Source organism: Pseudochaenichthys georgianus, unplaced genomic scaffold, assembly GCF_902827115.2.
Source record: "Pseudochaenichthys georgianus unplaced genomic scaffold, fPseGeo1.2 scaffold_180_arrow_ctg1, whole genome shotgun sequence".
Classification (NCBI taxonomy): domain Eukaryota; kingdom Metazoa; phylum Chordata; class Actinopteri; order Perciformes; family Channichthyidae; genus Pseudochaenichthys; species Pseudochaenichthys georgianus.
The window spans coordinates 115,028-140,472 of NW_027262575.1; the positions used below are offsets into that span (position 1 = coordinate 115,028).

The window sequence follows — 25,445 nt, forward strand, 5'->3', positions numbered from 1 at the left end:
GTTCTTCCTGAAGCCCAAAACCAGCTCACTGTCTTGAGAGCGTTGAGCTCCAGGTTACAAGATCATCACGTGCTCAGCAGCTGCAGTGTAGATATGGTCATGAAAAACTGAAGTCCTCCTCCAACAGGGCAACATGAATATATATAGGACATAAACAAATAGAACGGATGAAATAGTGCAAGAGAATGTTTTGAGATGTGCAAGTTAATACAAATGAAATAGAAAATAGTGCAATAATAGCTTGGATTTATATAGCGCCTTTCATGAGACCCAAGGTCGCTTTACAAAGAAGAACAGGGGAAAACAAACAAAAAAAGGCAGTCACAGACAAACAAAAAACAAATAGATTAGGGCCAAGGGCCTTAGCAAACAGACGGGTCTTGAGGGCCCTTTGAAGGCGTCAAGCATGGGGATGTTGCGGATCTCCGCAGGGAGAGCGTTCCAGAGGGGGGGGGGCTGCCACACTGAAGGCTCTGTCTCCGAAGGTTGGCAGTTTGGTGCGGGGGGTGGTAAGCAGGCCGGAGTCTGAAGACCGCAGGTTCCGGGGTGGGGCATGTGGGCGAGGATGTCCGATAGGTACTGGGGGGCATGGGCATGGAGGGACTTGTAGGTGAGGAGGACTTTGTATGTTATGCGGGACTTGACCGGCAGCCAGTGGAAGTGGATGAGGGTGGGAGTGATGTGCTGCTACGGCTTTGTATGTGAGAGTACCCACAGAACAGTTTGGAACATACTGGAACCTGTACTGCAAACAGGACACCATTGTCAAGAAGAGTCTATATAAGTAAATAGAATATGATGTATAGATAAATAAAGGCCGGGCTTGCCACGGAGCCCGGCCGGGCACAGCCCGAAAAGGCAACATGGGCAACACCTCCGCTTCTCCGTCCCACCACCTACGGGAAACAGCGATGGGGTCGGGTGCGCTGCCAGAAGGGTGGCAGTGAAAGCAGAGGGTCTCGACGGACCAGACCCGGGCGACAGAAGCTGGCTTTGGGGACGTGGAGCGCCACCTCTCTGGGGGGGAAGGAGCCGGAGCTTGTGCGGGAGGTGGAGCGTTACCAGTTGGATCTGGTTGGGCTCACCTCTACGCACAGCGTCGGCTCTGGAACCTTACTTCTGGATAGGGGTTGGTCTCTATTCTTCTCCGGAGTTGCTCAAGGTGTGAGGCGCCGGGCGGGTGTGGGGATACTCACAAGTCCCTGGTTGGGTGCTTCGTTGTTGGAGTTTACCAATCATCTCCCCTCCATCAGCTGATGATTTCTATTCGCCTCACTTTATGAGCTTCACTTGCACCGCAGAGTTTGCCACGCCACAAATAAATGGTGCCAATCTTCAGTCAGATGTGACTGTGTACATTTGTAGTAAGAATAACGGACAAAAGATGTGGAAATATCATATGAGGAAATATGAACCAGAAGTTATCAAAGTTGAACCATCAGAAATGTTTTTAATAACATTTGGTAAAAAAGAGAGAGTTCAAAGAGAGAGTTAGTAAAGAGGGAACAGACTGCTCTGTGGATCTGAAGCTGAGGCTGTAAAACAGCGTCCAGTAGTTTCCGGTGTCTCTCGTTCTCCTGTTTTGAACGAGACAGTTCCTCCTCGTACTCTGCTATCGTTCTTTCAAACAGAACAAAGATGTCTTCAGCAGCCTCAGTGAGTCGCTGCTTCACCAACGAGAGCAGCACAACACTCATGTTTACTAAATCAGCACTTCCTGTTTCTTTCACTCTGTGTTGCAAGCGTGTTACCAGCTAGCATGCTAAGCTAGCTTCTAGAGTTGCTAGTTTCTCTGAAGCTTCAGTCTCTGTTCAACACACTGTTTCTCTGAAGCTTCCTGAGCTGCTGTTCAGCTGGACGGCAGGAAGCAGAGGTTTGGGAGGATGATGTCCCTGATGCTGTTTAGATTCCTCCAGCACGGGGGGTCCGTGTGTGGATGGCAGCTCCTTCCTCAGCAGATCCAGTTCTCCAGAAATGTCCTAATCAGAGAAACAAGAGAAAAAGAACAACATGTATTAAGCTCATTCCTCTCTCCTCCGTTGTCACCAACCTCGGTGTGAGGTTTGACCCCACTCTGTCTTTCCAAGCCCACATCAAACACATCACCAAGACCTCCTTCTTTCACCTGGAAGACAGTTCCCGACTGAAGCCCTCACTCTCAACTGATGACATCAAAAAGCTGGTTCATGCACTCGTCTTCTCGAGACTAGACTATTGCAATGCACTCCTCTCCGGTCTCCCAGCCAAATCCATCAACCGCCTGCAACTTGTCCAGAACAGCACAGAGTTCTCACCGGTACAAAAAGGTCAGCACACATAACCCCCATACTTGCACAACTAGACTGGCTCCCAGTCCACTACAGGATCGCCCTCGCGTTTCAAACTGTCTGAAATGAAGCGCTACATCTGTACGAGATTCAAAATTACTAGGGGATAAAGAAATATCAGGACACAGGAAAACGTATTACAAATCACAAAATTCACTTTAAACACTTGGAACACGGTAATAAAGAGATACAAAATAGGAAAACAGACAAAGATTTTGAGATGGATAACAAATGATAATAAATTCCAGCCGGGAAAAGAAGACGCCGGTTTTAAGCGATGGGCCCGAGGGGGCGTCACAGCAATATGGTGGAAAAAGGGGAAATGCAGAGTTTTCAATATCTAAGAGATAAGTTCGATCTGGAAAGGGGTGACCATTTTAGATACTTGCAGGCAGTGTTCGAATTACCCATTTGCTTTCGGGGGAGCCCTATTTATTTATTTTTTTGGCAATCATACAGGCAGACCTGAAAGATGTGTTTCCTGCATTAGATCAACATTGATTGCCAATAGGCCTACCTTGTTTGGTAGGACATCTTTTTGCTCAACTCCGAAATCTCGATCTCTTTTCCGTGTGCCTGGCTCTCAGAGCTGATAAATCTTTCTCCGCAGGTTATTCTGTTGAACACTGCTGACTTTTCCCTGAATCCGTTCTTGTGAAAGGTGCACAAGGTGGATCTTTCTGCGAGCGGCAGGAAGATCAATATACTTTTTGTCTCTTTGCAAATCTCACATCCACATTTTAGGTGGCGCCGGCGGCTGTGGCCGTTGTTGAAGCCTCTTCAGGCTCCGCATCGGCAGGCCTCTCCCTCGTGTGGAGCTGTCGAACTCGACCCTAACGCCGCTTACAGTCGGCCAACTAAAAGTTATTCCGTTCACGTTGACATTTTTAGACTCCGTCGCTTCTTTGCTTGTGAATCCAAAAGCTGCGAGGCTTGGCTGTTTTCGTTTCGCCATATTTTTTATTACAAAATATCAGCATGAAAATATCAAATACCGCGCCAGCATCGCCTGCCGTAACCAGCAACGTAAGTAGCGTAAAGAATGCAGCGCCGGCAACGCCCAGAAATATTCATAAATATAAAACAAATATTCAGAAACTGTAATGAACTATGACTTATTTATTTCAAGAACTTTTATTTACAGAAACTCAACATTTCTAATCTGTGTGACACAAATATGCACGATTGTTTTGGGCTCCCCCTATTTATCTCTTCCCCCTGGTTCCCCCCCATTTCGAACGGTGAGTACAACACATAGAGAGACCAGTACACCTATTGTGTAAGAACAAGCAGGTCCCACAGTATGATCACAAACACATAAACTCTGTGAAAGGAAATCAGTTGTTATTAAACGTACAGGCTGCATTATGTGTTCTCAGCCTTGGAGAAACTTGTTTTGGAAATCTAGGACCCAACACAGCTGGAGAGTACAAGTCAAAGTGATCAAAACAAATAAATGGTGAATCGAGCAGAGCTGTCTTTTGGGTTATTTATTTGAAGCTTCAAATACATAGGATACAATAATAAAATAGTCACAGGTCTGACAGAGTATAGGATAGTCTGCCCGAGTGTGCGCAGTACAATGAAAAAGCAGAGGTTATATAGGAAATGAGTGGGAACGTGAGAAATCTGTCTTCACACACAGTCACATTGTTATTAGACATCTGGCCTTGAGCGGGAGATAGCATAACGGTTCTCAGAGTAGGGAAGTTCGTGTGTGACTGTGTGAGTCTCCCAGTAGCCAAAGCAGCTCTTTGGCCTTGAAGAAGAAGAAGAAAAAGAAAACAGCACATGACATTTATGAGAAGCATTTGGTTTAAGCATACATAGGATATCAATGAAAATGTCCACTACAACATGTGTTGGGATGTGTCTGAACCTCTCTTCAGTGGTTCATTAATAAAACAGATATTTCAACGTGAGCCTACTTTGTTCATGGACTGTTGAGTTAATGTCAGTAGTTGTGTGCTATCATGTATTTACAAAGTGTGAAGAGGAGGCGACTTTAGAATAGGGAACATGTCCAGGTCAATTAGAGTCAAACTACTAGCTTATTGGTCATGAACAAGACTTCACTTTAACACTTATAGTTTCATGTGTGTTACATAAGAAGAGATCATATTTGTTAAGTGTTATTAAGGGAGAATTCCTGTTCGTGTGGTACTACTGCCTTAGTAGGCCCGTATTGAGCAGCGCATATTGAGACCAAAACTCATGTACAACAACTTCCTTACAACAAATCAGCACTAATTAGAGGGTTATTGAGGAAAACCTCTCAACTAATGGCTTATTACTTGTAGAATACGGTCATCTAGAATAAGGCATTAATAAGTGTTTTATAATGACTAACAAAGAGCCACCATACTGCTAATATGCATGTTAATAAACTAGTTGATGGTTAATTTGTGTACCTCAATATAAAGTGTTACCAAAGAACAAAATAACTTGTTCTCACAAACAAATGTCAACTGTACACATGTCATTTCCTATACCAAAGTTTGAATGTAGTCCTCCTGCAACCGCCCACATCGTAGCAGAAAACGTTGGGAATTCAGTTCCACAATAATAACGAAGCCTCCAGGAGCAGATGAGCCTGAGGGCTGATCGCTCATCTTCAGTCTGCTGATGTTTCTATTGCCATTTCTGTGGTGGCAAAGTAAAAAAGATAACAATTAAGGACAAGTGTGTGCTTTCTCAGCTGGTGTCCTCGGTCACAGCCTTCTCTCCATCCTTTGAGCGAAGGCCTTCTTCCTGAGTCACTTCTCTCCTCCATCACAGCGGCTGTGCATATCACTTGTGCGTTGCTGGCGGAGCCTGCACTTGTGCTCGGTTGATGACTGGCCTCCTCCTCGTTCACTTGTTCACTTTCTCTGGTAATATTCTCCTCTGTACCTCTCTCAACATCATTCGGCTTTCTTCTTTCTTTAGCTTGAAACGTTCGCTAATCGTTCGCGGGTAGGATGTTCGTCATTAGTAATGCCAGAAATACATCAAAAAATGTTCGTTTCTAAATTGTTTAGAGTATCGGTGAGGTCCTGATAATTTATTCCGGTAAATTACTCTGACCTCACTAATTGACCTGACCGAAGTTACTGAGTCTATGTAAGTTTACTGCTTGGCTCAGATCCACCAACGTCAGCCAGATCTCACCTCTATTAGCTCCCCGAAGAACCAGGTTCAATTAACTGCTGCTTCTATTCAGACAACTCTTTTTAATCTGTTTAAGCGATCCCGAAGGACTTTGGTATCAGTAAATGGGGTGTGTTCCTACCTAAACATGTGTGGCAGAGTGCAGTCTTACCTTTGAAGCAGGAGAGGAGAGCACAGGTGTCCTTTAAGTTGTCCCAGTCCAAAAGGTGGGATCAGTTTATTTGAAGAAAAATAGGTCCAAACTAATACAGGGTTTTTACCTTCTCTCTTTACAACATTATAATCATACTAAACAAAAAATGATGCTGTGATCATGTTCAAATATGAAACTTTAATTCACAGTCTTACATTTATTATCAAAATGTTTCACTTCAACTGCCCAATTCAGTTGTGACATTTAAAATCTCCCGATAGAATTTAGAGGCATTTCCTCATAAAAAGACCGGTGATGATAAAAAGCACATTCAACTTTTCATTCACGAAATCAATTCACATCGATTCCATACCTTTTTATTTTCCGTCACAGTCGGCGGGTACTAACATTCAAAAACCCAGTCCCACAGTTTTCGGAGGAAAGTTCCTCACGGAGGCGGGTACTAATACTCAAACGATACTCACAAACGCTTCTTCCATCAAATCATTCCATTCAGCATTCAAAGAAATTCCCTCATTCAAAGAAATTCACTCAGCATTCCAACCAAGAAATTCAAGAGATATTTACCAAGTTTGAGAGAACCTTACCGAGAGCTATTTACCCAGCTCTGAAGGACAGAGCTTTACCGGGAGAGAGTTATACCAGGGGTTTCCCCCTCTCTCCCCCCCGAAATCCAAAAAAGCCAGTCTTTTTATGCTCAAAAAAACCAGATAGAAAACCCACTAACACCTCCTCTATCCCCAACCAACATATTCTATTGGCTCTGGCCATAAGACACACCTTCCCAAGTTTGTGTAAAACAAAACATGACGAGACATATTCTATGACTATGACATAACCACCTTTTGAGGCCTCAATGTGTTTCTGCTTAAGTCCGGAGCCCCCTCCCTGCAGTGAGAGGAGAGGGAAGAACCTGCCTACTCTCTTATCCGAGAGCAGGGCATAAATCAGAGGCCCTTACACTCAACTAAACAAACCACTTTGTTTTGTTTATGCTGTTAAATATAGAAAACCTAAAATATGAAGCATTTTCATTGTGGGTTATACAAGAATATAATGATTATAACTAACTTTCGTTTTAAGTATTCAACATACTTATGAAGATCTCAACTAAATCTAAAAACAACAATAGCCTATTAGAACTTATTAAACCACAGTTTCAATTATCTCAAGCTTATTTTCATTCGTGCAGTATTTTGATAGAATGATTGACTTTGTAATGAATGTTATTCAGTCAAGCCCTCAAACTGAGGGCACTTGTCCCGACAGCCTGTTTTTAAATGGAAGTTGTCTGAGGTCCTTACCACCAGCTGCTCTTGCAGTAACAAGTAGTGTACCTTAATGTCCCTAATGTGCTCAATGTAGAGACATGCTTTTCGTCTTGGAGAAGGCGTATGACGAGTTCCCAGGGAGTCATGTGGGAGTATGGGGTGAGGGGGTCTCTACTCAGGGCCATCCAATCTCTGTACTCCCAAAGCGAGAAGCTGTGTCCGGGTCCTCGGCAGGAAGTCGGACCCATTGTCGGTGAGGGTTGGCCTCCGCCAGGGCTGCATTGTGTCTCAATGTTTTCATCTGGTTAATAAAGGTTAAACAAAATTAAAGAAAAAAAGGATATTGTTTATTTGTCAGATTGCTCCACGTAACCACTAGCGGGAGCTGGCGCACCACAGGTTGAGAACCACTGCTCCAACTTATTCTCTATATCTTATTGTGTCTACCATACCCTTTTTAACACCACTGTCACCCCCTCTATCTCCACCCTTTTAACACTGTCACCCCCCCCATCTCCCCCTTTAACACTGTCACCCCCCCCATCTCCCCCTTTTAACACTGTCCCCCCCCCATCTCCCCCTTTTAACACTGTCACCCCCCCTATCTCCCCCTTTTAACACTGTCATTATCCTTTAAAGTCTAATCTGACCCAAAACAAAAATATTTAAGAAGAAATCACGAAGTCTTTTGATCAGTAAAGCCATCAAAAACTACATTAACATCTATTTAGACAAAGCATTTCATTTTTCTAGTTCTAACTTTTTGCATACATAAACGTGTATCTTACATTTCCTTTGTGAGAGAATTACGCACAAATCTGTCATCTCAAAACATTCTATTTGCACTATTTTATTTGTTCTATGATATATATATATTAGGGCTGTCAGTCGATTAAAATATTTAATCGCATGATTGTCCATAGTTAATGGCGATTAATCTCACATTTTGATCCGTTCTAAATGTTCCTTAGAGGAATCTTTTTCAAGTTTTTACTCTTATCAACATATGAGTGGACAATATGCTTTATGCAAATGTTATTAACATTTGAAAAATGACAAATATTCTCATGAATATTAAACCCAACAACCTGGAACCTCTCTCATACAATAGAAAGTGAGTGTGTGTGCAACGACTGGCCATCGGGAGGACCGGGAGGGTGTGTGTGTGTGTGGCCCGAGCGAGCGAAGAGAGAGACCTTAGTGCGTTGTTGTTGTTAGCATCTGGTGCTAGCTAGCTGCGCTAACGGATATAAGGAGCTGTTTAAATGAAAACAGAGGAGCGACATTTCGCCACAACTGCGCTGAGCACTCTGACTTGATGCAGGAAGCAGACAGCGGGACATTGGAGGAGAAGTGAGCACACTCAGCACGGATAGCGTGCAACATGATTGCAGCGTCCAGGCAGCTCCCATTCGAGCATATGCCTTGAGTGCACATAGCTCCAACGATCTCACACACACACACACACACACACACACACACACACACACACACACACACACACACCACACACACACACACACACACACACCACACACACACACCACACACACACACACACACACACACACACACCACACACACACACACACACACACACACACACACACTATGAGAGAGGTTCCAGGTTGTTGTGTTTAAAATATTCAGGAGAATATTTGTGATTGATAATAAATAAACATTAGCATAAAGCATATTTGTCCACTCATATGTTGATAAGAGTATTAAAACTTGAAACATATTCCTCTAAGGTACATTTAGAACGGATACAAAATGTGCCATTAACTATTTTAATCGACGACAGCCCCTATATATATATATATATATACACACACCACACACACACACACATGTATATAGATATATATATATATATATCTTAGTAACACAAACAAAAGAAAAAAGCATTAATGTTAACACAACTGGATTGTTTTACTCAAATTGCCTTAAGAGTCACAGTCTCAAAGAAAATCTGTTCAGACAATGTACTTCATTTCTCTAGTTTAAGGTTTTGAATACATCAAAGTGTATCTCACAGTACCTTGGTGAGAGAGAAAAGCAACATCTGTAAAGTTATCAAAAAACTGCCTCGTTTCAGTCGAAAGTGTTTCAAATCACAAAACCTCCCATCAGGCGGCACAATCTAGTGTGGGGGGAGGTGTGTGTGTGAGTGTGATTACTTTGAATGTTAAGACTGTTACATGCTCTTTTGGATCTAAAGTTCCCTTAATACCTTAGTGAGAGACAGAAGGGGATGTCCCCAAATCTCTTCTTTTTGATGTTACTTAGATTTTGAAAACACATCTCTTCAACTCCAGGAAGGGGGCACGAGGGATGAGGGGGACTAGGATGTGAGGGGTGAGGAGGGGAATAGGATGTGAGGGAGGGGGACTAGGATGAGGGGTGTGATGTCAATTAATGATACACTTTAAATCAGTCATTTTCTATATTCATAATTTCAATACAACATTCAAACAAAGTGGTCACCTTGAGGATGATCAGTCCCGTTGAGAACAGCAGAGTGCCACTGCCGAACATGTAAAGGCGAAATACTGAAGAAAACCCCCTGAAGATGTCAGTTTGAAGCATACACAAAGAACTTAGTTTGAACTCTAACTTTGGATTTGTAAGTTTTGCCAACTGAATTTATTAAATGACACACTTTAAACAAGCAACATAATAAAGATAGTCTGGAGAACTACTTTAATGTAGTAAGCAACTCAATTCAATATTTTTTGTTCACCTTACAGACAAATTATTTTCAGGCCAACAATTTTAAGTTTGCGTTTTTACAGTGTAGGGATGCTTATCCCCGTGAACACACAACATGTCTGTTTGTCTGCTCCAGTTGGCACAAGTCTTTGCTTCACTAGAGACATGAAGCTACCAGTACCCAACAGAGCTGCTGGCCATTAACAGTGACAGCTGTATGACGTTGAACACGTTCCTCTTGAACCCCAATGAGCCCCAACTCTGCCCGGGTGCATAGCAAGCGCCTGAGACCTTAGCTGTGCGTAGGGGACACACAGAAGCTATGTGGCCTGGCTGCTGGCAGGAATAGAAAATGAAATCCATACCAGCTCCTTGTTGGTTTGGGGCAGTGCGAGGATATCCTGAGAACTCTGGTCGATTCTCTCTCTTTGCAGGCCTGGGCTGGTGTGTGCTGGTTGGGATGTGAAAGTGGTTGAGCGTGCAGGTGGTCCTCCTCTGCGGGCGTTGATGTACTGGAGCGCCAGCTTGGCAGCCGCAAGACAGTCTGTAGGCTCATGCTCCTTCACCCAGGTCCTCACCTCCGGTGGGAGTATCTGAAGCATCTGCTCCAAGATGATGGCCTCTGCAATGTCCTCCTTGGTGTGCTGCTCTGACCGAATCCACCACCGGTAGAGACCTTTAAGGCGATGGTAGGTCTCGATGGGGCTCTCTTCAGACGGTACCACCATGGACCGGTACTGCTGTCGATACGTCTCTGGGGAGATGTCGAACTTTGTCAGCAATGCTTCTCTCAGGTCTCTATAGCAGTGGGCTCTCTCCTCATCCATTGCAGTATAGGCCTCCAATGCCTTCCCTGACAGCAGTGGAACGAGCCGGCATGCCCATTCCCTTTCTGGCCACCTCCACGTTTTGGCAATGCGCTCAAACTGCAATAAATAGTTCTCAATGTCCTCACCGCACTGGTACTGTGGCATTTGTGGCTCCGCATAGTGCCTCGACTCAGGCGTTGGCTGATCAGGCTGGCTATCGGAGTCTGATTGAGGAAAGGATTACCAACTGGAACAGAATCCGTAGGTCTCGAAGCTCTGCCAACAGGAACTCCTCTCGCCTTTGCTGCCCTGATAGAAAGTATTTCATCAGTGACAGTAGTTCTCCCCCTGGTTCACTGGTTGACCCTGAGGCCGTAGGAGCTGCTGGGGGAATCCAGGACCTGTCTTAATCATCGTCCTCCGTCTCCCATGCCCGCTCTGATTTGCCAGTTGCGTTCTCCTCCTGCTGCTGACGCTGGGAACGTAGTCCTGTGCGGTGCTTCGTAACGCGGGTTAGCTTTTTCCGACTAGCCATCCCACTTCTGACACCATATGTGACAGGGTTCCATTTGTCCTTTGAAACATAGGCTTAGTCGGTTGATTTAAGCTCCAAAACATTATTTATAACAGCAACAAAAAAAAGATATACTGTTGAAAGTAAACAGATAAAAGTGAACAGGTATAACTTAAATAAACAAAATCAAAGTTACCAAATAGGGTTGTCTATCACGCATGGAGTAAACACGAACACCCAACTCTGCTCATTGCCCAAAGAGTTTAAACCTAACAATAATCACTGTCTTCAGTGTCAGGTTCAGAAGAGTCTCCAAGGTTGTCCTCAGTCTCTGGTTGTAAATGTCTCTCTGAATCTGAGTTCCTCTCACTGTAAAATATTTCTCACAGATGAGAAGATTGATTTCTCTCGTGGGTGGATACTCATGTGGTGTTTTACATTTCCTCTCCGTCTAACTATTTTCTCACACAAAGAGCAGCCAAATGGGTTCTCTCCTACTCTACATCTTGAATCACTGACAGAGTCTTGTTATTTTTCTGAGAGTTTGAACCTGGTTCTCCGGTCTTCTTCCAATCAGCCCTGTCTCCAGTGTCAGGTTCTGAAGAGCCTGACAGACGACCAACACACGTATGGCTTTTGACCTGATGACCCTGTGTGAATCTTTTTTCACAGACACTGCAGCTGAATGGTTCTCTCCTGTGTGGATTCTAATGTGGCCCTTCAATGCTGAACTCTGGGCAAAGGTTCTCTTACAGACTGAGCAGCCGAATGGTTTCTCTCCTGTGTGGATTCTCATGTGGGCCATTAAATGTCCTCTCTGTTTAAAATATTTCTTACAGACTGCACAGCCAAATGTTTTCGCTCCTGCACTACGTCCTGAATCACTGAGAGGGTCTTGTTTATTTCTCTGAGAGTTTGAACCTGGTCCTCTGGTCTCCTTCCAATCTCCGCTGTCTTCAGTGTCAGGTTCTGAAGAGTCTCCAGTGTCAGGTTCAGAAGAGCCTCCAGGGTTGTCCTCAGTCTCTGGTTGTAAATGTCTCTCTGGATCTGAGCTCCTGGCTGGTTCTGGTCCTCCACAGTCCTCTCCATCAGCTTCTGTTTCCATGTGTTCAGTTTGTCTTTGATGAAGCTGAGAGGACTGAGGTTTCTCTTCATCATCTTCACTCTTCACAGGGACAGGAGTGAATGTGGACTTGGTGATATCAGCCTCCTCCAGCTCCTGAAGCTCTCCCTCCTGACTGCTCCAGAGTTCCTCCTGTTCCTCTTTAATGTGTGGGGGGGGCTCTGGGTCCTCCTGGTTTGGCATATGCTGGTTTTGATTTCCACCTTCCGTAAACAATTCCTCTCCCTGGTGATTGCTGTTGAATGTTTCACCACTGTGAAAAAATCTATGTTTCAAAAAGCTTAAATCATCGTCTTCTCTGTCTTCAGTGTCAGGTTCAGAAGAGTCTCCAGGGTTGTCCTCAGTCTCTGGTTGTAAATGTCTCTCTGGATCTGAGTTCCTGGCTGGTTCTGGTCCTCCACAGTCCCCTCCATCAGCTTCTGTTTCCATGTGTTCAGCTGAGCTGCTGGCCGGAGGCTCTGCCTCCCTGTTCTCCTTAGTTTGAGTTTCATGAAGCTGTGAGGACTTACGACCAACACACTTATGTATTTTGACCCGATTGCTGTGTCTGAATCTTTTGTCACAAACACTGCAGCTGAATGGTTTCTCTCCTGTGTGGATTCTAATGTGGGACATTAAATGTCCTCTCTGTTTAAAAGATTTCTTACAGACTGAGCAGCTGAATGGTCTCTCTCCTGCACTACGTCCTGAATCACTGACAGGGTCTTGTTTATTTCTCTGAGAGTTTGAAACTGGTTCTCTGGTCTCCTTCCAATCTCCAATGTCTTCAGTGTTAGGTTCTGAAGAGTCTCCAGTGTCAGGTTCAGAAGAGCCTCCAGGGTTGTCCTCAGTCTCTGGTTGTAAATGTCTCTCTGGATCTGAGTTCCTGGCTGGTTCTGGTCCTCCACAGTCCTCTCCATCAGCTTCTGTTTCCATGTGTTCAGCTGAGCTGCTGGCCGGAGGGTCTGCCTCCCTGTTCTCCTCACTTTGAGTTTGATGAAGCTGTGAGGACTTACGACCAACACACCTATGTCTTTTGACCTTATGGCTGTGTGTGAATCTTTTGCCACAAACACTGCAGCTAAATGGTTTCTCTCCTGTGTGGATTCTAATGTGGCCTTTTAAATCTCCTCTCTGTGCAAAAGATTTCTCACAGACTGAGCAGCTGAATTGTTTCTCTCCTGTGTGGATTCTCATATGGGCCATTAAATGTCCTGTCTGTTTAAAAGATTTCATACAGACTGAGCAGCTGAATGGTTTCTCTCCTGTGTGGATTCTCATATGGGCCATTAAAAGTCCTCTCCGATTAAAAGATTTCTTACAGACTGAGCAGCCAAATGTTTTCTCTCCTGCACTACGTCTTGAATAACTGACAGGGTCTTGTTTATTTCTCTGAGAGTTTGAACCTGGTTCTCTGGTCTCCTTCCAATCAGCACTGTCTCCAGTGTCAGGTTCAGAAGAGTCTCCAGGGTTGTCCACAGTCTCTGGTTGTAAATGTCCCTCTGGATCTGAGTTCCTGGCTGATTCTGGTCCTCCACAGTCCTCTCCATCAGCTTCTGTTTCCAGGTGTTCAGTTTGTCTTTGATGAAGCTGAGAGGACTGAGGTTTCTCGTCATCATCTTCACTCTTCACAGAGACAGGAGTGAATGTGGACTTTATGATATCAGCTTCCTCCAGCTCCTGAAGCTCTCCCTCCTGACTGATCCAGAGTTCCTCCTCTTCCTCTTTCATGTGTGGGGGGGGCTCTGGGTCCTCCTGGTTCGGCATATGCTGGTTTTGATTTCCACCTTCCGTAAACAATTCCTCTCCCTGGTGATTGCTGTTGAATATTTCACCACTGTGGACAAATGTATGTTTCAAAAAGCTTAAATCATCGTCTTCTCTGTCTTCAGTGTCAGGTTCAGAAGAGTCTCCAGGGTTAGGTTCAGAAGAGTCTCCAGGGTCGTCCTCAGTCTCTGGTTGTAAATGTCTCTCTGGATCTGAGTTCCTGGCTGGTTCTGGTCCTCCACAGTCCTCTCCATCAGCTTCTGTTTCCATGTGTTCAGCTGAGTTGCTGGCCAGAGGCTCTGCCTCTCTGTTCTCCTCAGTTTGAGTTTGATGAAGCTGTGAGGACTGATGACCAACACACTTATGTATTTTGACCTGATGACTGTGTGTGAATCGTTTGTCACAAACTCTGCAGCTGAATGGTTTCTCTCCTGTGTGGATTCTCATGTGGCCCTTTAATGCTGAACTCTGTGCAAAAGATTTCTTACAGACTGAGCAGCTGAATTGTTTCTCTCCTGCACTACGTCTTGAGCCAACACACTTATGGCTTTTGACATGACCACTCCTGGTGAATCTTTTGTCACAAACACTGCAGCTGAATGGTTTCTCTCCTGTGTGGATTCTTATGTGCTCCTTTAAATGACTACTCCGATTAAAAGATTTCTTACAGACTGAGCAGCTGAATGGTTTCTCTCCTGCACTTCGTCTTGAATCACTGACAGGGTCTTGTTTATTTCTCTGAGAGTTTGAACCTGGTTCTCTGGTCTTCTTCCAATCAGCACTGTCTTCAGTGTCAGGTTCAGAAGAGTCTCCAGGGTTGTCCTCAGTCTCTGGTTGTAAATGTCTCTCTGGATCTGAGCTCCGGGCTGGTTCTGGTCCTCCACAGTCCTCTCCATCAGCTTCTGTTTCCAGGTGTTCAGTTTGTCTTTGATGAAGCTGAGAGGACTGAGGTTTCTCTTCATCATCTTCACTCTTCACAGGGACAGGAGTGAATGTGGACTTGGTGATATCAACCTCCTCCAGCCCTTTAAACTGCTCTCCCTCCTCTTTAATGTGTGGGGGGGGCTCTGGGTCCTCCTGGTCCAGACTGGAGCTCCACTCCTGCTGCTCAGGGGGAACCTCTTCTTCAACCACCACCAGCTGCTGGACGTCTGCAGGAAACGGGAAACACATATTCATCAGAATCGGTTATATTTACCCAGTAGGTTTACACATACGAGACATTGGCTTTAGTATATGTGGTGCATAACAAGACGGAAAGAAGCATCTTAGACAAACTAAATAAAATACAAATAGGATTGTTAGGACAGCTATTTAAAAAAAACTATTTTAAAACTACTATAACCAATTAACAATATTTACATGTGACAAATACTATACACTTTATTTAAAGTGGAGAACTGTGCTGATTTAAAAGAGGAAGTGTGCAGAACAGATGTGCAGCATGTGCAGGATTTACAATTGTCAAAAGAACAAGGTGTTGTTGACATGATGACTAAAGGTCCCATGTCATGGCCATTTCTACTGATCATAGTTCCATTGTTGAGGTCTACTAGGATAGATTTACATTGTTCAATGTTCCAAACTCACATCGGTTCCTCAAACAGCATCTCTGTATAGTCTGTGTATTCACTCTGTCCTAAAGGCCTTGTTGGAGCTCCTGCGGAGTATTGCGGCTGAGAAAAGATAAGGCTGGATGAGTGTGTGTGTGAGGATCAATCCGCGGAGCTGTTACGTCACTATACCCAATGCGTCCGTTACCCAAGAAGAAGAAAAATGGAAAAAGATAAATCTCCAACGAGGCGTTCTGGGGCAGCACAGACAGGTCTTTTCTGTGTTAGAGTTTTACTCCCTACAGGGTGTACTTTGAGGGTTTGTGACTCTGCAGACCGTTTACATGCAGAAAAACCTTCATAACACACAAGGGGACGGGTGAGAACAAGAAGAGCATGACATGGGACCTTTAAAGTAATGTTATTAGGGGCTGGATAAAAGCCACTGGAAGAGGAAAGACTCCACAGCAGTGGCTGGGGAGTCACAGAGTGATGGGGGCGGGTTGGGCTGCGTTCTTCCTGAAGCCCAAAACCAGCTCACTGTCTTGAGAGCGTTGAGCTCCAGGTTACAAGATCATCACGTGCTCAGCAGCTGCAGTGTAGATATGGTCATGAAAAACTGAAGTCCTCCTCCAACAGGGCAACATGAATATATATAGGACATAAACAAATAGAACGGATGAAATAGTGCAAGAGAATGTTTTGAGATGTGCAAGTTAATACAAATGAAATAGAAAATAGTGCAATAATAGCTTGGATTTATATAGCGCCTTTCATGAGACCCAAGGTCGCTTTACAAAGAAGAACAGGGGAAAACAAACAAACAAACGGCAGTCAGACAGACAAACAAAACAACAAATAGATTAGGGCCAAGGGCCTTAGCAAACAGACGGGTCTTGAGGGCCCTTTGAAGGCGTCAAGCATGGGGATGTTGCGGATCTCCGCAGGGAGAGCGTTCCAGAGGGGGGGGGGGCTGCCACACTGAAGGCTCTGTCTCCGAAGGTTGGCAGTTTGGTGCGGGGGGTGGTAAGCAGGCCGGAGTCTGAAGACCGCAGGTTCCGGGGTGGGGCATGTGGGCGGAGGATGTCCGATAGGTACTGGGGGGCATGGGCATGGAGGGACTTGTAGGTGAGGAGGACTTTGTATGTTATGCGGGACTTGACCGGCAGCCAGTGGAAGTGGATGAGGGTCGGAGTGATGTGCTGCTACGGCTTTGTATGTGAGAGTACCCAACAGAACAGTTTGGAACATACTGGAACCTGTACTGCAAACAGGACACCATTGTCAAGAAGAGTCTATATAAGTAAATAGAATATGATGTATAGATAAATAAAGGCCGGGCTTGCCACGGAGCCCGGCCGGGCACAGCCCGAAAAGGCAACATGGGCAACACCTCCGCTTCTCCGTCCCACCACCTACGGGAAACAGCGATGGGGTCGGGTGCGCTGCCAGAAGGGTGGCAGTGAAAGCAGAGGGTCTCGACGGACCAGACCCGGGCGACAGAAGCTGGCTTTGGGGACGTGGAGCGCCACCTCTCTGGGGGGGAAGGAGCCGGAGCTTGTGCGGGAGGTGGAGCGTTACCAGTTGGATCTGGTTGGGCTCACCTCTACGCACAGCGTCGGCTCTGGAACCTTACTTCTGGATAGGGGTTGGTCTCTATTCTTCTCCGGAGTTGCTCAAGGTGTGAGGCGCCGGGCGGGTGTGGGGATACTCACAAGTCCCTGGTTGGGTGCTTCGTTGTTGGAGTTTACCAATCATCTCCCCTCCATCAGCTGATGATTTCTATTCGCCTCACTTTATGAGCTTCACTTGCACCGCAGAGTTTGCCACGCCACAAATAAATGGTGCCAATCTTCAGTCAGATGTGACTGTGTACATTTGTAGTAAGAATAACGGACAAAAGATGTGGAAATATCATATGAGGAAATATGAACCAGAAGTTATCAAAGTTGAACCATCAGAAATGTTTTTAATAACATTTGGTAAAAAAGAGAGAGTTCAAAGAGAGAGTTAGTAAAGAGGGAACAGACCTGCTCTGTGGATCTGAAGCTGAGGCTGTAAAACAGCGTCCAGTAGTTTCCGGTGTCTCTCGTTCTCCTGTTTTGAACGAGACAGTTCCTCCTCGTACTCTGCTATCGTTCTTTCAAACAGAACAAAGATGTCTTCAGCAGCCTCAGTGAGTCGCTGCTTCACCAACGAGAGCAGCACAACACTCATGTTTACTAAATCAGCACTTCCTGTTTCTTTCACTCTGTGTTGCAAGCGTGTTACCAGCTAGCATGCTAAGCTAGCTTCTAGAGTTGCTAGTTTCTCTGAAGCTTCAGTCTCTGTTCAACACACTGTTTCTCTGAAGCTTCCTGAGCTGCTGTTCAGCTGGACGGCAGGAAGCAGAGGTTTGGGAGGATGATGTCCCTGATGCTGTTTAGATTCCTCCAGCACCACGGGGGGTCCTGTGTGGATGGCAGCTCCTTCCTCAGCAGATCCAGTTCTCCAGAAATGTCCTAATCAGAGAAACAAGAGAAAAAGAACAACATGTATTAAGCTCATTCCTCTCTCCTCCGTTGTCACCAACCTCGGTGTGAGGTTTGACCCCACTCTGTCTTTCCAAGCCCACATCAAACACATCACCAAGACCTCCTTCTTTCACCTGGAAGACAGTTCCCGACTGAAGCCCTCACTCTCAACTGATGACATCAAAAAACTGGTTCATGCACTCGTCTTCTCGAGACTAGACTATTGCAATGCACTCCTCTCCGGTCTCCCAGCCAAATCCATCAACCGCCTGCAACTTGTCCAGAACAGCACAGAGTTCTCACCGGTACAAAAAGGTCAGCACACATAACCCCCATACTTGCACAACTAGACTGGCTCCCAGTCCACTACAGGATCCAGTTCAAGGTTCTGCTCCTCACGTACAGAGCCCTGAATGGACAAAGCCCAAAATACCTCTGTGACCTCATCCGTACCCAGACATCTACCCGCTCTCTCCGCTCCAGCCACGCTCCTCTTCTCTACATCCCCCGCACACGTCTCCGAACAATGGGAGACCGAGCCTTCCGCTCATTCGCCCCGCGCCTCTGGACCTCCCTCCCAGATCAGCTGAGATCTGCCCCTTCCACCGAGGTCTTCAAAACCGGCCTTAAGACCCTCTTCTTTCGGCAGGCCTTCCAATAAACTGTGAGCACGGTACACCTGGAGTACTGCCATTTTTATCGCTATCTCCGACTTTTATTTTTGTACTCCATTTTATATTTTGATTTCTTATTAATATTATTACAATTATTTGTTTAATCTCTCAAAGCGTATCAGTATCCCTTGTTGTGAAGCACTTCGAGATTTGTCTTGGCAGATGAGAAGCGCTATATAAATTAAATATATTATTATTATTATCTTATTAACAAATGATGATTGCAAAAGGATGATCATGAAAATGTCTAAATAGATAGACATTTTTAAAAACAATTCAGAGACATGTTTTGGATAGATCTATACAAATCATGTCTCTGAAGTGTTTTGCTCAAAATACCAAACAGACCCTTTGTAGCCAAAATACATTCGACTGCAAAAGAAATGTTTTTTACCGTTTTCCCCCAAAAAGAATTACATTTGTCTTTTTTTTTTATTGTATTTCACAATGACAGGAAATCATATTAAAATTACAAGAATAAACGGTTCATTGAAATGTGTCATGTATTTTAAGAAAATAAAAACGGTATAAATGGAATACATTAAATATCTGTTTTTAGCAGCTTTTAAAGTGCACCTACCTATTTTAGACAACTCACTCTTAACCCTAGATTCCGCCGCGTTACGGCTGTGCCGCGGCCACTCATTAGCCGCGTTCACACCGCGTACTCTGCAGTACTTAGTGCCCCGGCACTTATTACCCCAGGGCACTAAGTACCAATCGCGTTCACACCGGAGTACTTTTCCCTGAGGGAAGATTACGCATATGAGCCGCTGACGTCACTTCGTCTTCATCTGCTTTGGGTTTACTGGCAGGCTGCAAACAACTTCACGGCGTATACTGCCGCCCGGAGTCCCAGAACTGGGGCACTTTTTCCCCCCAGGAGAGTACCACCTCTCTAGCAGGCACTAAAGATGGGGGTAAAAGTTCCCAGCACTAAGTACTCTTTTTGGTGTGAACGCAGTTTTGTACCTGCTGTGCCCAGAGTAAAATGCTTTTGTGAGCACACACTAAAGGCGATCAGGCAACATCAGTGTGATTTTGGTGACGGTGTGACTCTCCTGGACAAAGTTGTAGGGGGGGTGCCATATCTGGCAGGAGAAATACCTGCTCTGCTGAACATGTTATGGAGAGAACAGTGCACATCTTCCCTATTGACACCAGGAAAAACCTAGTCTAAAATAAGGCACATTGATAGTGTGATATAGGCACAGATATAAGATCAATAATACACTATTTTAGGGCACCTTTCAAAACATCCAATGTCACTTTAAAATAAAAAATAAAACATGAGTGGCATTACAATACAAACATGTGTTGAGTAGGAAACCACAGAGGAACATTACATTCAAAGGAGCAATTCAAGCGAGTGAAGCCAGTTTGAACAAATGATCTTTTAGGCTTGATTGAAAATAACAGTGTCTGACATTATCATATATGTTGTATCATTACTTATCATTGCTTACTATTCATGGTTATCAAGTATCAGACACTTAAACAACAGAGAAGGTTTTAAGAAATAGGACTATACTGACAAATGACATCTTATCCTGTCATTGTCTGTTCTGTGGGAAGGAGGAACATAGCAGAGTGGGACTGCACTCAAAAACGGAAGTTTGTTCCAATACGAAGATTGTGTCCTTAAAACGAGCTTTTATTCAGCCGTTTAATCTGATGGGAAATATATCATTCAAAAGAGAGAAAAAAGATTATTAAACTAGACCAGAGGTCTGCAACCCTTTTGACCAAAAGAGCCATTTTGCTCCTTTTTCCAAAAAATGTTTTGGTCTGGAGCCGCAAAACATATTTCATAGTTTTTTATCGTTATATCAGACAAAAAATACAGTTTATTTGCATTTATTAGGCTATTTATTACATGATATAAAACTCTTAACCTCTAATAAGAAACCAAGAACTCTTATAAGGAATATTACAAATAATACACAGGCCTACTTTAAAATAAATTAAACACAGCACTTGGAGAGTCCTCTGCATTTAAATATTATTAAAATGGGCCCACTTTGAAATAAATAAAACATATAGCTGCACCCTAAAAAGAGTTAAAGGTAGGGAGGTAAGAACGGAGAAACCAGCTCGAGTGCGCTGGAATTTGAAAATACACAACTGGAAACAATCTGCCTCTTCCTTCAGACTTCCTCACAGAGTCCCTCCTCCAACACACACGAACGTGCACATGACCAATGAGGGCACGAGATCAGTCTGTGCACGGATGGAAGGCTGACAGGCAGGTAGGCCATCCAGTTACTTTAGCCGGGCCGGCTCAGATGATAGGTCGTGCTTTTTACAGTACTACGGCTTCCACTGATGACATTTTTGTATGTATTTATTGTCAAAGCATTTAATGTATTCATTGCTATCGGGACGTTAAGAGCATTCCATGGAATATAACAAAGTGTTTCTGAAATAAATGACATACCCCATTGAATTATGACTGACGATCGTCAGCTGTCTTCCTCTCCCTCGTAAAGGCTGCACCACCGTTGACAACGTCTCTCCACATATCAGACATACCGGTAAACCAGCATCGTTTGCTGTGAAAGCAGATAACTCTGTCCACGCAGAATTAAATCCTGTGTTCCTCCGGTACTTTTCTTTGATGTATCCATAGTTCGCTCATCGAGCCGGGGGTCAGGTTATTCGCCTCCAAGAAAAGGCGCTAGCGCGGGACCGGAGCAGGATGCGACGCATATTTTAGTTGATCTAATTAAAACCGTTTTGTTTTTTATTTATGTGTCACAGTATCACCTCAAAATACAACATACGAAACATTTTCAACCGTGCAACAAAATATAAATAGTCCTACAAATACTCGTAGCCCGTGAACTAGACGAACGCTCATTACACCTTTGCAAGTCCCCGCGAACAGGGCTTCAATAGGCGCGTTCACACCGCAGTACTTTTCCCACTTTAGTTCCGAAATGTTGCGTTCACACCAAAAAGAGCCGGAACTCAAATTAGTTCATGAGAACCTTTTCACCCCCTTTTCCGTCCCTGCTAGAGAGCAGGGACTTTCGTGGGAGAAAAAGGTTCCTATGTCTGATTGGCTGGGCGGATTGCAAACCACGCGCCCCGTAAAACTCTCAAAAATTGTTTTGAAGCCGCCATTTTATTATCCTCGCATTAGCATTAGCCCAGCGCAGAAACGCAGAGAGACTAACTTATGGCAACACAAAATAAAACATGGGAGCATGGAGATGAGGAGGTGTTGGCGTTCTGGCGATTTACTCTGAAGGCTTCAGTAGAAGCTGCTGGGACTCCCAGCAGCTTCTACTGAAGCCTTCCCCAACTCCGGGGACTTCCGGCCGGGGACTTTGGGCGGCAGTTTACGCCGTGAAGTGGTTTGCAGCCTGCCAGTAAACCCAAAGCAGAAGAAGAAGAAGTGACGTCAGCGGCTTCATTAGGCTAATCCTCCCCCAGGGACTTTTTCTAGTGTGAACGCGATCTGTACTTAGTCATGAACCTTTGTGGGAAAAGTACTGCGGTGTGAATGCGCCTAATCTACGGCAAGCCTTCAACCTAGGCAAGGCAAGTTTATTTATATAGCACTTTTCAACACAAGGCAATTCAAAGTGCTTTAGAAAAAATGAAAGACATTAAGAAATGGCATTTAAAACCAGTCATTAAAAAGAAAAGCTAATAAAATAAACATTAAAAGAAAAAGTACATGGATAAAAGTTACAGTGCAGTTTAAGATGTGAATGGTTCAATTAAAAGCAGCGACAAAAAGAAAAGTCTTCCTGCTGGATTTAAAAGTAGTCGGAGTTGCAGCGGACCTGCAGGTTTCTGGGAGTTTGTTCCAGATATTTGGAGCATAATAACTGAACGCTGCTTCTCCATGTTTAGTTCTGACTCTGGGGACAGGAAGCTGACCAGTCCCTGAAGACCTGAGAGATGTCTCTGGGGACAGGAAGCTGACCAGTCCCTGAAGACCTGAGAGATCTGGATGGTTCATAGTTTAGCAGGAGGTCAGAGATGTATTTTGGGCCTAAACCATTCAGTGCTTTATAAACCAGCAGCAGTGTTTAGAAATCTATTCTTTGACACACAGGAAGCCAGTGTGAAGACTTCAGAACAGGAGTGATGTGATCCTCTTTCTTAGTGTCAGTGAGGACTCGAGCAGCGGCGTTCTGAATCAGCTGCAGCTTTCTACGGAACAACACCGGCAATAGGTATGTATTGTTATATCAAAACTGTCTCTCCTGATTGAAAGTTAAACCCTCACATGTATCAGTTATTAAAGTAAGTTCTTCTTCTTTAGTGTGTATTGGCGGTTGGCAAACCAACTTGTAGGTGCATTACGGCCACCAACTGGACTGGAGTGTGGACAAGAGACTATGCAGACAACAATAAACAAAACAAAGAACCAAAATTCTAGATTATTTTAAATGTATCAATTTCTCTTAGAAACGTAATAACCTCACAATACATACTGCCTGCTGTTTCCCCTAACAGCCCTGATAGCGACAAGTCATGGAATGTTGCTTTCTCCAGTGTCTGGAAAAGCACATTTCTCCGAGTACTATATTTCCTGCAAAGCAGTAAAACATGCTCAGCAGTTTCTGGCTGGCTGCAGTGTACACACTTTCCGGTTGGATGCTTTCCTGTTATACTTAAAGTATGATTGAGACCTGTATGACCTATTCTCATCCCAGAAATAACATTTATTTTCCTCCCTTCTTTAAACCCTACCTTCCTTCCATCCCCCACATACCTTTGCATTTTATTAAAGTAAGTTAAACCCGATACTCACATTTATCAGTTACTCCTCACGTGCTGCTTTCTCTCTGAGACAGGACCGACATTTTGTTTGTTTCCTCGTCACCAGCGCGCATTGCATCCTGGGATACGGTGGGCTGCGAGGAAGAGGACTCTTCAAAAGAAGAAAGCCGCTCTCCAACCCGCCCCTCCCCCCTCTCTTCTGTCTGTCCCAGAATCAGAAGTCCTTTATTGGTCCCACAGAGGGACATTACCATGGTTACAGCAACAGTGGAGATAGATGCTGCTCCCAGACCGTAGTGGAGGAATACAGGGGAGGACTCTCTGCAGTCTTCCCGGACTGAAGCACCAGGCTTCGGCTTCAATAACCCACTCTGAAATGAGGCAGACAGGCAGGCGGTTCCTTGGGAGGCCGCTGTGTTTCCTCAGGACTTTGTTATACAGCTAACTGGAGACAGACTGATCACTGCTGCTCCTCCCGCTCTCTTCCGGACACACTCTACGCTCGCTCACTCTCGCTCTACACATGCACGCGCAACACCTCCCTCTCTCTCTTAAAGGGATAGGCGACCCCACTCTGCATCACCCTGCTATTATAAGATAGAGAGATAGATAGAGAGATATTAGTGTTAGAAATGAAAATCAATGTTGATATGGCGTAATTTGAATTCAATTTAACTATTTCATTAAAATCAGTTTTATTCTGAAAAACTGGAAGTTAACTATTAACCGGAAGTTAACTATTAACTTAATACTTTTATTCTGAAAATTCTTCACTTTCGGTTAGCATTAGCATGTGGCAAAATGCTACGTTTTCAAACCGTGAATCGAAGGTGAAATGACATGTGATGTTGTACACTGAGCACACTGGGATTAGCACTCATTTATTTCCGCTGAATAACGTTTATCAGGGAATGTTTAAATAACCACAGACACCAGAATGATGTAATTTAGCAACAGCATGGGGGGGGGGGGAGCAGCCACTCGCACATTTCATTTGTACACCACTGCATCTTTTGCTTAATTAAATGCTGTTAACTTTTATAAGCTTCCCTTGACTCTTTTCAGTCTCACCTGCCTTTCAGTCTCACCTGCCTTCAGGGTTCTAGAATACGCATTCTTCTTCTCGCCTACAAAGCCCTTAATGGGCAGGCGCCATCTTACCTTGAATAACTCATTACCCTACTGTCCTGCATTGCGTTCCAAGAATGCATTCTTGGGTTGTTGGTTGTTCCTAGAGTCTTGTTAGAAATTAAAATCAATGTTTTTAATGGCATAAAGTACCTTAAACATACCGTCAGTTTAAATGCAGTGTTATACTGAAAAACCAGAAGTTATTGTGCACAACCTGAAGTTGTTAAGCTTTTATTCTGAAAATCTTTCATCTCCGGTTAGCATTTAGCATGAGGCTAATATACCATTTACTATATATAGAGGTGAATTTAGCAGCGAGATGATATGATGTTGCACACCGAAACCTACTGATTTAAACACTACAACTATAGACGTCGAGATATTATTATTGTTGAATATTAAATGAAGGTACAGTTTATTTGAGTACGTTATTGTTTACAAATGTGGGTAGCATGTGACAACATCCGGAACGAACGGGAGCCAATTGCCGTGAAGTATTTCCTGTATTTTTTGGAGTATTGATTACAGCGTTTAGAATGTGTTAAATGAAAAGTCATGAAAGAGTTAAGGAGGAAAAAAGGCGTGTTTAGTTATATATTGAATGTACAATGTCTGTATCGCCATATTTTTAATTAAAGTACCAATTTGAACTTTCACAGAGACTCAATTAGTCTCCTTTTTTAAAGCTTCTCTCCTGGACGCAAGAATAACCAACACAGATAACAGTCTCTAAAGTACAATGGGAGCCAGAGCCTTTTCTTATCAAGCTCCACTTTGTGGAATCAGCTTCCAGTTTGTGTTCGGGCGGCAGACACCCTATCCGTTTTCAAGAGTGCGCTTAAGACCTTCCTTTTTGATAAAGCTTATAGTTAGGGCCAGTGTTGGGTGTAACGCGTTACAAAAGTAACGGAGTTACAGTAATATATTACTTTTTGCTGTAACGAAGTAATGTAACGCATTACTAATGAAATTTGGGTAATATATTACCCGTTACAATTCTCAGTAACGCAGTTACAACACATTTTAAC

General features: G+C 44.2%; 1 protein-coding gene across 1 annotated transcript; it reads right to left on the reverse strand.

The window, feature by feature from the left end:
- Window positions 1–1,811: 1,811 nt before the first annotated feature.
- LOC139433298 (zinc finger protein Xfin-like) lies at window positions 1,812–23,779 on the reverse strand. The gene is made up of 5 exons (XM_071202233.1): window positions 23,318–23,779; window positions 17,390–17,860; window positions 11,457–14,957; window positions 9,980–10,647; window positions 1,812–1,979 (listed from the first exon to the last, which is right to left on the reverse strand). Exons 2-5 carry the CDS (start codon window positions 17,574–17,576, stop codon window positions 1,812–1,814), a joined length of 4,524 nt encoding a protein of 1,507 aa, XP_071058334.1. The 5' UTR covers window positions 17,577–17,860; window positions 23,318–23,779.
- Window positions 23,780–25,445: the final 1,666 nt, after the last annotated feature.

Coding starts and splice junctions, on each gene's coding strand:
- LOC139433298 (XM_071202233.1), bottom strand. CDS start 17,576: ATGAGTGTTGTGCTGCTCTCGTTGGTGAAGCAGCGACTCACTGAGGCT. Junction 14,958..17,389: donor GCTTCAGATCCACAGAGCAG/GTCTGTTCCCTC, acceptor CGTTTCCTGCAG/ACGTCCAGCAGCTGGTGGTG. Junction 10,648..11,456: donor CAGAAAAATAACAAGACTCT/GTCAGTGATTCA, acceptor TTCCTCAATCAG/ACTCCGATAGCCAGCCTGAT.